The following is a 12,365-nucleotide window of genomic DNA, read 5'->3' as shown; positions in this document are numbered from 1 at the left end:
TTTAGAGCGTTCTCTCTTGCCCTATCGCTGCATACCTTTGTAAAAAGTAATTCTTTTTTTTTTTTTATGCATCCCTTTAAAGTTCTGGAAGGCCTCAATAAGATCTCTCCAAAACCTTTTCTCTTCCAGGCTCAACAACCTCAGGTGTCTCAGCTTGTCTTCACAGGAGAGAGGCTCCAGCCCTCTGATCATCTTCACAGTCTCCTCCGGATTTGCTCCAACATATCTGTCTTTCCTGTATTTGGGGCCAGAGAGCTGGATTCAGCAGGAAAGGGCAGAATTGCCCTCCTCTGAACTGCTGCCCAGGATGCAGTTGGCTTTCTGGGCTGTGACTGCTCACTCTTGGTTCATGTCCAGCTTTTCACCCCCACTTCTTTCCCATCAGACCTAGCCTCAGTGAGTTTTCCAGCATGTGTTCTCCAGGGTTTTTTGTTTGTTTGTTTTTTGGGTTTTTTTTTTTTTTTTTTTGTTTTGTTTTGTTTTTTTTTTTTTGTCTGGCATTGTCCAGACCCATAGGCAGCACAGGGCACTTGGACTTGTTGAACTTTCTGAGGTTCTTATGGGCCCAAGTTTGTCCAGGTCCTCCTAGATGGCACCCTGTCCTTCAGGTGTGTCACCCACACCACTCACCTTGCAAACTGGCTGCGGGTGCATTCACTACCACTGTCTGTGTCATTGATAAAGATATTAAAGCCCCAGCCAGTCCCAAGACACAGCCCTGAGGGACAGCGTTTGTCACCTGTCTCCCCTGGGTATAACGTCAATGCTCGCAGCACCGTGACCGCACCCATCCAACTAATTCCTAGAATCTGTCCGTGAAACCTGGACACACATGGCGGTGGAGGATTGAGTTACCAGTTTTGCTAGTTATAGCATTACACAATCCATTACATGTATCTCAGTCAGCTTGTACTAACTGAGAACACAGCTCAGAGCTTTTCTCAAGATAATATTTTAATCTGTTTTTTAACCAGAATAGGGGTAGCTCCACCGAAATGGAGCCTCAAAAAATTTCTCGACACTCGTGCCTGTTCCTCTCCACGGAAATCTTTAGTAAAAGGCGAAAGATTTATACGATCTGAAGAGAAACCAGAGTATGCTGCAAACTACCCTCGCGCACATACCGTCCCTCGGCTGTCCCTCTCTAGGACACGGCGGTTTGGGATCGTCCCGCCTGGCTCTCCCGCCGCCCCGGCCTGTTCCGGCAGCACAAACGGGGATCCAGCCCGCGGCCGGACACCGGCGGTACCGGGGAGCAGCGGCGGAAAGCGCGACACGGGCCGCTCCGCCGGCGCGCGGTGCACCCTGGGTACAAGAATAAATCTGAATACTAATAGGGGATATGCTAATGAACCCAGCGGTGCACACCGGGGATGCAAATGATTCAGAATACTAATACACATATGCTAATGAGGCTATCACGACTCGCAGCCCGTGTAAGTAAAGGCTGTTGCGCTCGCTCAGTCCCGCCGCGGGACGCCGGGCCCTGGGCCCTGACTGCAGACGTTCGCACGGTGACCCGCCGGATAGGAAGGACGGGCCTGCGGCAGACGGACCGCTGACAATGCCCGCTCCGTGCCGGGCCGGCGGGCAGAGCCGGCCCCGGGGGCAGAGTCGGCCCCGCAGCTGCCGCCATTGTCCGCGGGCTCCCCTCGGCGCCGCCGCGTCTCCAGGCAACGGCGCGCGCCTCGCTCTGGCGGCGCGGTGACGTCACCGCATCGCGAGAGCTCGCCCCGCCAAGCCGCCCCGCGCGCTTCCGCCCCGCCTCTTTGCGCCGGTGCCGCACCATGGGTGAGTGAAGGGGCCCGGGGCCTGCCGAAATCCGCCGCCATCCGCCCGCTGCGCCATCGCATCCGCCCCGGTCCCCCACCGGGTGGCAAGCGGGGACTGCCGCCGGCATACACCGTCCGCCATCGGGGGTGGCTGCGGTAGTGCCGAGCCGCTGGCGGGGGGAGGGTGAGCGGGCCCAACATGGCGGCTGGTGGAGGATGAGGGTGGGCGGCCTCGTCTCGCTGCGCCTTAATTTCTTGCAGGTGCTGAGCGCTGGGCTCTCTCCCGGTGTCTGCTGCAGATGAGCAGATGCGGGTGAGGTGGAACAGCGTTTAGTGGGCCCATCAGGAGGGGTGCGGGCTGGCGTTGTGGAACGCTGCGCAAGTTGGCAGCTTGGGCCCTTGCGGGAGGTGGCGTGCTCTGCAGAGATTGTCCCCGCTGGGGACCCAGCAGGCTGAGTTGATTCGGGGTATCTCTCGTAGGGGCTCAGCGGACGGGTGGGATGGGGGTCCCTTCCTATAGCGGACCTACCACATCCTGCCAGTAGCGTAGGATGATTGCTGTAGCGTGCCTGTCACATCGGCATCGGGCGCTTCCCAGAGAGCGCCGAGCACGCGAGGTACGTTGGGAGGCAGCTTCCCAAGGAGAGCACGGAAGAGGGGTTCTGTCTGCTTGTACAGCTGTGCTGGAAGGGATGTGCTCGGGGCAGGTCTGAGTATCAATGATGAAGCATCTCTAACTGCTGCATAAGGCTGAGTGCACTGTGCGGATACCAACCTTGGAGAGCTGAGGACTCAGAGCCGTGCCCTGCTGCTGCAGCCGGCTGGGCTGGTGGCACCCTCTGACCACGCTGCTCTCCATTCAGGTATCTCCCGGGACAACTGGCATAAGCGTCGCAAGACTGGGGGCAAGAGGAAGCCCTACCATAAGAAAAGGAAGTATGAGTTGGGGCGACCTCCTGCCAACACTAAGGTGAGTGATTGAGCAGAGTTGGTCGGAATTGCTGCAGCAACTCGAGTTGCTGCTTCTGTGCTATTAGAGGTTTAAATCCCTGCTGTTTGGTATGGGGTTGAATATCTGACCATCTTTCTCTAGAAGGTTGTATTTGCCCCTCTGCCGATGGAAAGCAGCGATACATTTTTGCAGTGAGAGGCAATTGGAGTGATGAAGCTTTCACCTTAGGTAGATGCAACAGACCGTTCTGGTCATTTACTGTATCTGCCGATGCTGGGGTTTGTCATAGTTACACTGACCACATTGCCTTCGAGGTTGGGGCTGTGCTGGGCTCCTGTGAGGGCCGTGCAGCATTCCAGCGCCAAGAGCAGCCCCGTGTTTGTTTCTGACTGCAGATTGGCCCACGCCGGATTCACACCGTGAGGGTGCGGGGCGGAAATAAGAAGTACCGAGCCCTTCGCTTGGATGTCGGCAACTTCTCCTGGGGGTCAGAATGTAAGTATGTGCTGAGCCCACTGCGTGGGAGGGAAACCTGTGCTGGTCTGCAGGACTGCTGCACAGTGGAGGGATGCAAGCATGGATTTGTGGGCTTGGAGCTGCATCCTGAGCATCCTGGAGCTTGCAGCTGAAGCAGCATGCATGGTGATGATGATAACTTTGACCTTATGTGGCCTTAGGGGACCTGGATTTCCACTAAGTTCACAGTGATAGGAGTGTCATAGTTACACTGAGTGACATGCTTACCTTAACTTTTTATGGGGGAGGGGGACTAAAAAGGGGCTGAAATCCTATATATGAGTAGTTCTTCAGAAACACAAGTTTTGTTTGTCAGTGAGTATGGTTACTAAAAGTTCAATGATGTTGAGCAACAGAGAAAGATGCTGAGGATGCTTGTGAAAAGGCCTGACCCTAGAACAATGTTACATTAGCATGTGCAATTTCATATTTCTGCTTTGCTAAGCAAAAGTGGTAAGCCCAGAAGCAAGAGGGGGATTCTGTCATATTTTCCCTGAGCAAGATGGGTTTTCTTTGCTTTATGAGCAGACAGCAGTATCACTTGAGCCTGGGCCCAGCCAGTGTTGAGTGCTGAGTAGGATGGTAAAACAGCAGTAAGGAGGGTGGTGGCTTAGTGACCTGCATGGTGTGAGGGGATGGGACATGCTTTCGGTTATCTCAGAGCATTGTCTGTGCAGTGAAAAGTGTCATTACAGTCAGTATTGCACATGTGAAGGGGCTGAGTGTACCTTGCAACATGGACAAGGTATGTGAGTGAAGGGAGAAAACCCACCTTGTGCCTGATCTTTGTGTATGTGCAGGGCTGTTTTCAGGGCAGGCGACTGCTAAACAGTCAAATCTAGTAGCTAAGGCTGCATACTTCAGGTGGGTCTTGGAAGGGTGAAAACACCAGCTTTCCTTCTCAATTTGCTCATAGACCCTCATGCTGTAGAAATGGCTTCTGAGATGTGTTGCGGGGCAGTCCCACTCAGTATGGCTTAATTCAGTAATTATAGCAGGTGCATACAGCATTGAGCCCTGTGGGCAGTGTTAGTTGGCATCTGCTCATCTTGCTAGTCTGGAAAGTTGTTTTCTGGAATTGCTTAGATACTTTGGAGATGAGTTCCAGCAAGGCTACTGATGCTGATTTTACATGTAGGAGGGATTTTGTTTCCAGGTGTAGATTTCTGTCCTAACAACAGAAAGTTTGACAGATGAAAAATAAATGCATCTTCTAGTTAAATTTAATTCAATGCCAGGCAGGCTGGAAGATACTGGATGGGGTGTTGAGTGCAAAGTTATTTAAAGGGTATGTGCGAGATGCTGTGAGCTGCATACTCAGCTGTCTGATCCCTGTAGGTCTGAACTCATGCTCTTCTCTTGAAAGGCTGCACTCGCAAGACCAGAATTATTGACGTTGTGTACAACGCTTCCAACAACGAGCTGGTGCGGACAAAGACGCTGGTGAAGAACTGCATCGTGCTCATCGACAGCACCCCGTACCGGCAGTGGTACGAGGCACACTATGCCCTGCCCCTGGGACGCAAGAAGGGCGCCAAACTGGTACGCCTGGGCTTCTCCTTTGGGCTCCTGCCAGAGGCACTTACCCATCCTGGACAGACAGTGCCTGCCAGAATAGGGTTGGGTACCAGCAGTACTTGTCCGAGTTGTGTTCCCATCGGTTGGTTCCCAGGATAAGTCTGGCTCTCTTAATGGAGTGCTCAGTAGCAGGAGCTCTCCCAGAAGCATTACACCCATTTGTGCACAAGGACCTGCCTGTCAAGATCTTTGTCTTCTAATGATGATACCCTTGTCCAGTTCTGCTACTGAAGGGAGAGCGATGACAATTTAGGATGCTGAGGAAGACTTTGTAGGTTGGGTTCTTGTGCTGGGCAGTGATTGCTTTGGTGAGAAGCTTGGGGATTGCTAATTGAACTTACGCCTGTTTTTAAGTGTCTTGAAACTACACTGAACCATTAATCTATTAATCAAACCCTGGATTGCTAGAAGGTATTTTAAACGCCACATGTAGCATTCAGATTAATCCTTGCATTGAAAGCAAAGCAGTTCTCATTTGGGTGCTGTGTAGTGCAGAAGCAGGGGGAGAGCTCGTCTGCCTGGGCTTGCACCACACCCAAGTGCTTTCATTATTTCTGCAGAGGGAAAGAGTATTCACTGCTTTTTGTAGGAGGAGGGGTTGGTTCACCAGGGAAACCTTTGCAGTTTCATTGACTTAAGAACAGCCTTCCCTAGGGTAATGTGCTCAGTTGTCAGCAGTGACTGGTTAGCAATGTTACTTACATTTCTTGGTCTCAAAAGTGAAATGCAGCACCTGGTTCTGTGAGATGAAAGTATTTGTACCTCAGCCAGGTATGACTTTGAAAACAGTACAGTGTTGAGAATACAAGGGCTTCCTTCATGGTAGTGGAAAACACCTGTGTTAGTGGAAGGTGGCCATTTGTTAAACTACTTTTTTTTTGCTTTTGGTCTTGGATTTAGACTCCTGAAGAGGAGGAAATACTGAACAAGAAGCGTTCAAAGAAGATCCAGAAAAAATATGATGAGCGAAAGAAGAATGCCAAAATAGCAAGTATTCTTGAGGAGCAGTTCCAGCAAGGAAAGCTACTTGGTGAGTCCCTGGCAGCATTAATGTAGCTTGCTCTTTTATGTTCTCCAGAGATACCCCACTTGTGGCAGGATGGGGAGTCTGGCTACCCAGGCTTCTGCAGTTCATTATTCCTGTTGGGGCTTTGAGAAAGAAAGGGGCTCAAGACTAGCAAAATGAGCAAGTGTGTGTCAGAAAAATGTGCTGCAGGCATCTGAGAGCTTTAATGTTTCAAGCTCTGGCAAACAGTTGAGTGTTCTGAAGTCTTCTGGTGATGAGACCTTTGTCCAGTTCTGCTGCTGAACCCGAGCGATGACAGTTTGGAGATCTGAGGAGGACTTCATTAGGGACTGCAGCTTCCAGAGCACAGTACCTCAGGCAGAGGTGCTGCCCAGGCACACGGCCTGGTGACCCAGTTACTGCTGAGCTGCTCGTCCGTGCTGCTGCAGAGAGGCTGCGTGCAGTGTGTGTGTGCACTGGGTGGGGAATTGCCAGACTTTAACTGCATGACTTCTCCTTGCAGCCTGCATTGCCTCCAGACCTGGACAGTGTGGCCGAGCCGATGGCTACGTGTTGGAAGGCAAGGAATTGGAGTTCTACTTGAGGAAGATCAAGGCCAGAAAAGGCAAATGAATATAGAAACTCTTGTGCTAAGAGAACGAATAAACCAAGAGTCTTCTACCCTAACAGGTTGTGTGCTCATTTGTGTGTGCAGTATGGAGAGGGCTTCTGTAGCTCCACCTGCCTTGTAAAATGTGAAGGAATATTGAACTCTAGGAATCCCTGAGCCCTTTAACATCTTCAGACAAAACCTGACCCTGCATGTGCTCAACTAAAACATCTCTGTGGGTTCTAAGTGACTTGCAGGACCAAGTGTGTGTGAAAAAGAGTTATTAGATGTCGCAGAAGTGGGGAATGTCCACTATTGGAAACCTGTGAGAGGGAGGTAGGTGCAAGTGTGCACCTCCAGTAAAAGTTCTGGGTTCCTGGGAGTTCCTGAGGTCTGTGCACACTTCCCCCCTGTTCCTGTGCTGTGTTGGGTCAGCATGTGCTGCAGCTGGGGTGTTGGAGAGGTTAGTGGGAAAATGGGCCAAGTCTGGCTGAAAATTTGGCTATTTCACCTTCAGCCTCTGCAGCTGGTAACTCTGCCTTCCACATTACGTGAGCTCCCATTCCCTGGTTCAAGCCAGCAGCCCCTTTTGGTGTTTCCTGCCTGGTTGTACAATTCCCCACAGGATCCAGTGTCTTCTAACCAAACTAGGTGGCACTGCTCATTGACCAGCTGGTCTTTCCCTGACCTCCTTGGTCTCATTCCAGTGCAAGATCAATTCCTTCTAGCAGAAGGGCCAGGCTCACATCATGGTCTGTCCCTTTCGAAAGCTGGATACAAACTCCAGCTTTGTGCCCTGTCACTTGGGTGGAATTGGAAAGCTGTGGTGAACAAAAGCTTTTCTGGGTGTTTTGGTGATATCATTCCTAGAGGCTCCTGTCCTTAAATCTCTGAAAGTAGTTGCTCTTTGTGCAGGTATTGGGGGAAGTCAGGAGCCCATCTGAGGGTTGGTCCTGTGCCATGGGGTAGGCCAGGCTCACACACCTTGTGCCTGTCAGATGAACACACTGCACACTTAATCCCATTTGTGTATTTTCACAAAAGTCTCGTTTATCCATTGGATCACTGCTGCAAATCAGGCTTCCTGCAGCCCCAGCATCACAATTATTAGCTCTGAACTGAAGGGAGGTGGTCCATGATCATCTTGCCCCAAGGAGAGTTGTGGTGAGACCTAAGTCTCATGCTTCAAAAACGCAACTCTGTCCCACCCGATAGTTTTGGGGGAAGGAGTTTAAGTTATTTTCCTGTGATGCTGTGCCATGTTTGCAAAGTATAACAGCAGGAGATGCCCTGGAGGAGTGCCTGGGGAGTGTGGGTTCATGCTGTGCTGCTGGCAGGGAGGTGAGTATGAGTCAGTACCAGAGCTGAGCACTGCAGAACGGTGGTACCTGTTCTGATGACCCTGGCAGCGGGTAGTGCCGTGGGTGTGCACTGGCAGCCCTTCACAGACTGGGTCAGTGCTCGTGGGCACTGTGAGCAGAGCTGAGCCCAGCTGGTGCCCCTGCAGTCCAGGAGTCCCTGGCAGTGGGACCTGGGCTGGGTAGGATGTTTTCACAAGCACATTCCTTCTCCATGGTGATCCGGTGTAAACTTTCCCTGCTTTCCAGAGGTGGAGTGGAGGCGATAAGTGCACTTGGCAGGGCTGTGTCACGGTTGCTTCCTCTGAGTGTGTTTCTTCTCTCCCGTCATCCTCCACAGAGTGCAAACAGCATTCAGGGTGTTTCTGGGGAACTTTGTACCGATGGAGAAACTCAAGCTTTATGGAGCAAATGCCAGCTTGGTGTCGGAGCAGGATTATAAACCTGTCCCCTGATGAGCAGGATTATGGCTCATCAATGTGTGCTGTTTACAAAGTTACTTCTCTGAGAAATACAGCTGCCAAGGGCAACTTCCCATGGGAACAGAAGTGGCACCTGAAGGTGTGACATGGGAACAGAGCAGTGGCAGCTGGCTCAGGTGTGTGGCACTTCACTCCCAAAGTGGTGCAGGCTGTGGGATGTCCTCCTCCTTGCTTTTGAGTGGCTCTCTCAGCTCCACACGGTATTAACTTTGGGGTATTTTCACAGGACATGATCCAACCCAGGAAATGACCTTGTGGTTACACTTCAATAGGTCCAGCAGTGACCTGGAAGGCAGTGGAGGAGAAGCAGGGCTGGCTTGTTGAACTTGCAGGAAAGGGAACTTTTAATCTAATTTTCTTAGGGAAAGCGTGTCTGAGTGTGCCAGGGCTGTCACAGACAAAGAACAGGGAACGCTGGGTTTGGTCACACCACCCTGCCACCTGTCAGAGACTGATATTTGGGCAGGGGCTGCAGGTACCAGAGCAAAGGCTGGACAAGACCCAGTGGGGTGATTTGGGTCACTCCCTTTGCATCAGCTGTGGCATCTGAATTTAGGCTCCATGAGAAGGAGGGAAAGGACAGGATGTTATATCATTCCCAGCGGCCCTGGGAACGGGACCCCAGGGTACATGAGCAGAGGGGGCACCCATGGAAGGACTGCAGGCATTTCTAGAGCACAGGTCAAGAATGCAGCTGTTGTTAGCCCTAGTCAAAATCTGCAGCCATGGGATGGGCTGCAGCCCCTGGAGACAGCTGCCAGCCCTGCCTGTCCTGACTGCCCTGTAGCAGCTTGTGGTCCCTCTGTCCCTGTGGGGATGTGGGGGCGGCTTGAGCCAGGGTACACTGCAGTACTTGGCAGAGAGTGATGGAGGGATATTAAAGACTGGGATACTTTCCCAGGGCCCAGGAGAGAGCAGGGAAGGGAGAAGTCCAGCTGGATATAAAACAGGGAGAAACATCCATGAGTGGCAGGAGACATGAAGGAAAATCATCCTATCCTTGTCCCCAGGCCGTGTGGGGCTGAGCAGTCCCACCATGGGCTGCTGGAAGCCCCACAGCACTCTGCAGGAAACACCACTTCCTCTGCCGGCCGGAGCACCGCGTCCTGCCCTGCCCAGCTCCCTCCCTTCCTGCCTGGGCACCAGGCCCAGCTCCACAGCAGACAGGGTGGCCTATGCAGCTTCCAGCCTGGAGAATGTCCCCCTGGGCAGGAGGAGCAGGACTCGAGGGTGTCCCCCCACATCTGCAGAGAAGGGCTGGAGCACCATGGGTGAGGCTTGCTGCCTGTATTGAGCAGTGATTCACAGCACCCCCAGCCTTTGCCCTGCTCCCAGGAGCCCCACAAATTCTTGCTTTGTTCAGGATCTGTGCCATTTACAGCAGGCTGACACCTTCCCCACCCCTGTTGTAAATCCTGATACAAAGCAAAAGCTCTGCTGGCATTTGGCCAGTGCCCTGCTCTGCTCTGCCAGAGCGACAGAGAGGCTCCAGGGGTGCTGGGCAAGACCCTCACTGGGCCATCACCCAGGGCAGGGGAGGGTAGATGGGGTAGGATTGAAGTCCACCATCCCTGCACTCCCCACATCCCACTTGTTGGCTCCCCACTACCCCAAAGCACAAAGGGATGGAGCCACACTGCCAGAAGTAAAATGATATATTTCTTACTGAGAGCTGGATCCTACAGGGCTGTCTGCAAGGGGCCTCCTCCGATGCTGCCCTTTTTGTGTGTGTACTTCACACACCTGCTCCCATAATTGTGCACACACACACATGCCATGAAGCAGCACACGTGCATTGACTGTTTCAAGTCCCTGTGCCACTGTGGGGTGGGCAGCAGGCAGAGCCACCACAGGCTTCCCCTGACAGGCCCAGGGCACCCCGTCCAAATGTGACACTCCCTGCAGACCACACAGGCAGGGCCAGCCCTGTTTCATGTCTCCAGACCGTGTTCCCTGCAGGTTGGAGAGCAGCAGGTCTGTGCCAGACACTATCTGGCTTCAACAAGAGAGGAAGCTCTGGTCAGTGGGTCTGGCACTCCCAGCATCATCACTTGATCCCCAAAACCAGCCTCCACCTTCCCTGCACACCCTTCCTCAGGCACCACCAGCCTGTGGGAGGGTCCCCAGAGCCTGAAGCACCCTTGCAGCCTTGCCCAGCTGCAGCACATGGCAAGCGAGGGGTTCACACGGTAGCACAGGGGAAGGGATGGGTATTTGGGGGAGCAGCTTTGCGAACACCCACTGTCGGCCACGGCAGGACAACTCATGCCTCTCCTGCTCCGGTGGCTTTCACTGCTGCCCAGCCCCTGCCATCCTGCTGTGTGTCCAGACACAGCCCAAGTCCTGGCATCAGTGCAGGTCAATGGTCTCATACTCCAGGTTGTCTGAGTCCTCCAGCTCGATGCCAGGTACCAGGTTGTAGTAGCTGGTTGTCTGACTCATGTAGATCTTCTCCCGGTCAGCAGAGTCCTTCAGCACTTCACTCACGCTGACAGTGTCCACCTCTGGCTCACTGCCCAGCTCCTCTGCCCTTGGTGCCGGGGTGCCCAGCTGCCCCTCATGGGATGGCACCTGGGAACTGCTGGGGGATCCCACCTGGATCTCCACCTCCTCATAGAGGTCTCTGCCACTCTCCAGTGGATCCACGAAGGGCTGGAGCATGACCTGTTTCCCCAGCAGCACTTTCTTCTCAGCCTTGGAGGGAGCAGCAGGCAGCTCGTAGGGGATGTAGTGGTGGGGCTCTGCAGACAGTGGCACATTGCCCCTCTCTGCCACGGCCCGCTGGCTCTGGGACCTGCTCTGAAGGCTGTAGTTGGTCTTTTTCTTCTGCCGGCAGAAGCACCAAGTGACACTGGCGAGGATGAGGAGGGGGGGCAGGCAGATGAAGAGGGCGGTGAGGCCGTGCGAGCGGCACAGCTCATCCCGGGGGATGCTCTGGAGGCCCACACCGTGGTACTGCTCTGGTGTGTGGCAGATCACCTCAGCAGCCTGGCTGGACCAGCCCTCCAGGGTGGTTAGCAGAGCACAGCTGCAGTCCCAGCTGTTGTTGGAGAGCTGAAGCTGGAGCAGAGATGGCTTCAGGAGGCTGGCAGGAAGGAAGGTGAGGGCATTGAAGCCCAGGTAAACCTCCTGGACCTGGGAAGAGGCTTTCAGGAAGGACCTGGGTAGCTCCTGAAGCTGGTTGCTGTCCAGATAAAGAACCCTCAAATTAGGGGCATTTTCTAGAAAGCTTCCAGGGAGACTTTCCAGCAGGTTGTGGCTCAAGTGTAAGATTTCCAAGGCAGGAGGGACTCCCTGTGCGTTGCTGATGGCCGTGATGCTGCAGTGGGAGAGGTAGAGCTCCCGCAGCCCCTGCACGCCACCAGTGCTCCCCAGTCCAGGTGGGTGATGTTGGAGCTGGTGAAGTTGAGGCAGCAGCTCTCGGGAAGCGGAGCCTCCCGGAAAGCCTGGTAGTCCATGGGCTCGGAGCAGTTGCAGACGGGCGGTGCTGGGTCCAGGGCAAGGCCGGCAGCGAGCAGGAGGCTGCCCCAGAGGGACACGGTGCCCAGCCCGGCGCCTGCGGGGAGAGCAGAGGGGACGGTGACTCCCTGTGACTCCCTGTGCCCCTCCCGCTCCCTTTCTCCAGCCTTCCCGGGCGGGGAACTGAACCCCACTTCTCCTCCCCTCCAAGGACCCGCTCGCCGCAGGTCCTCCCGGGCCGTCCTCCAGTGCCCCCGACCCCGCCGGCCCGGGGCTGCCTCTCCCGCGATGTCCCGCTGCTCCTGCCGGGTGCCCGCGGGCAGCGAGCGACCCCCGGAGCTCCGGCCGTGCCCCCCGTGCCCTCCCGGCCTCACCTGCCGCCGCTCGCCCCATCCTCCGGGGCTGCTCCGCTCCCGCCGCGCTCCCACCGGGCGCGGCCGCCGGCTCCGCCTCGCCGCGGGGCGGCCCCGCCACATCCCGGCCCGGCCCCGGCCCCGTCCGGCCCGGCCCATGGCCGCCCTTCAGCCCCCCGTGCCCCGTCCCCTCGCAGGGGTCCCGCCAGCCATGGCCCCTCCAGCCGCCCTGTGCAGCGGTACCCCCAAATTTCGCTTGACCCAGCTCCCCTGCAGTCA

General features: G+C 54.8%; 1 protein-coding gene and 6 non-coding genes across 7 annotated transcripts; 6 read left to right on the top strand and 1 right to left on the bottom strand.

Annotated features, from left to right (window-relative positions):
* Positions 1 to 983: 983 nt before the first annotated feature.
* Positions 984 to 1,098, bottom strand: LOC115906640. The gene has a single exon (XR_004060925.1). It is a non-coding gene; the product is annotated as a U5 spliceosomal RNA (small nuclear RNA).
* Positions 1,099 to 1,737: 639 nt separating this feature from the next.
* On the top strand, positions 1,738 to 6,511 carry RPS8 (ribosomal protein S8). Its single transcript, XM_030953931.1, has 6 exons — positions 1,738 to 1,791; positions 2,636 to 2,742; positions 3,120 to 3,219; positions 4,607 to 4,782; positions 5,719 to 5,848; positions 6,348 to 6,511. The coding sequence occupies exons 1-6, from the start codon at positions 1,788 to 1,790 to the stop codon at positions 6,455 to 6,457; spliced, it is 627 nt and encodes a 208-aa protein (XP_030809791.1). The 5' UTR covers positions 1,738 to 1,787; the 3' UTR covers positions 6,458 to 6,511.
* On the top strand, positions 2,483 to 2,567 carry LOC115906645. Its single transcript, XR_004060929.1, has one exon. It is a non-coding gene; the product is annotated as a small nucleolar RNA SNORD55/SNORD39 (small nucleolar RNA).
* Positions 2,925 to 3,028, top strand: LOC115906648. Its single transcript, XR_004060932.1, has one exon. It is a non-coding gene; the product is annotated as a small nucleolar RNA SNORD46 (small nucleolar RNA).
* Positions 5,012 to 5,084, top strand: LOC115906646. The gene has a single exon (XR_004060930.1). It is a non-coding gene; the product is annotated as a small nucleolar RNA SNORD38 (small nucleolar RNA).
* Positions 6,090 to 6,161, top strand: LOC115906647. The gene has a single exon (XR_004060931.1). It is a non-coding gene; the product is annotated as a small nucleolar RNA SNORD38 (small nucleolar RNA).
* A 575-nt stretch (positions 6,512 to 7,086) lies between the features above and the next one.
* LOC115906655 lies at positions 7,087 to 7,216 on the top strand. Its single transcript, XR_004060939.1, has one exon. It is a non-coding gene; the product is annotated as a small nucleolar RNA SNORA35 (small nucleolar RNA).
* The last annotated feature ends 5,149 nt before the right edge of the window (positions 7,217 to 12,365 follow it).

The sequence above is a fragment of the Camarhynchus parvulus genome, chromosome 8 (assembly GCF_901933205.1).
Source record: "Camarhynchus parvulus chromosome 8, STF_HiC, whole genome shotgun sequence".
NCBI classification, from domain to species: domain Eukaryota; kingdom Metazoa; phylum Chordata; class Aves; order Passeriformes; family Thraupidae; genus Camarhynchus; species Camarhynchus parvulus.
Note: the sequence above shows the minus strand (reverse complement) of the source record. Positions and strands in the feature narration are given on the sequence as shown.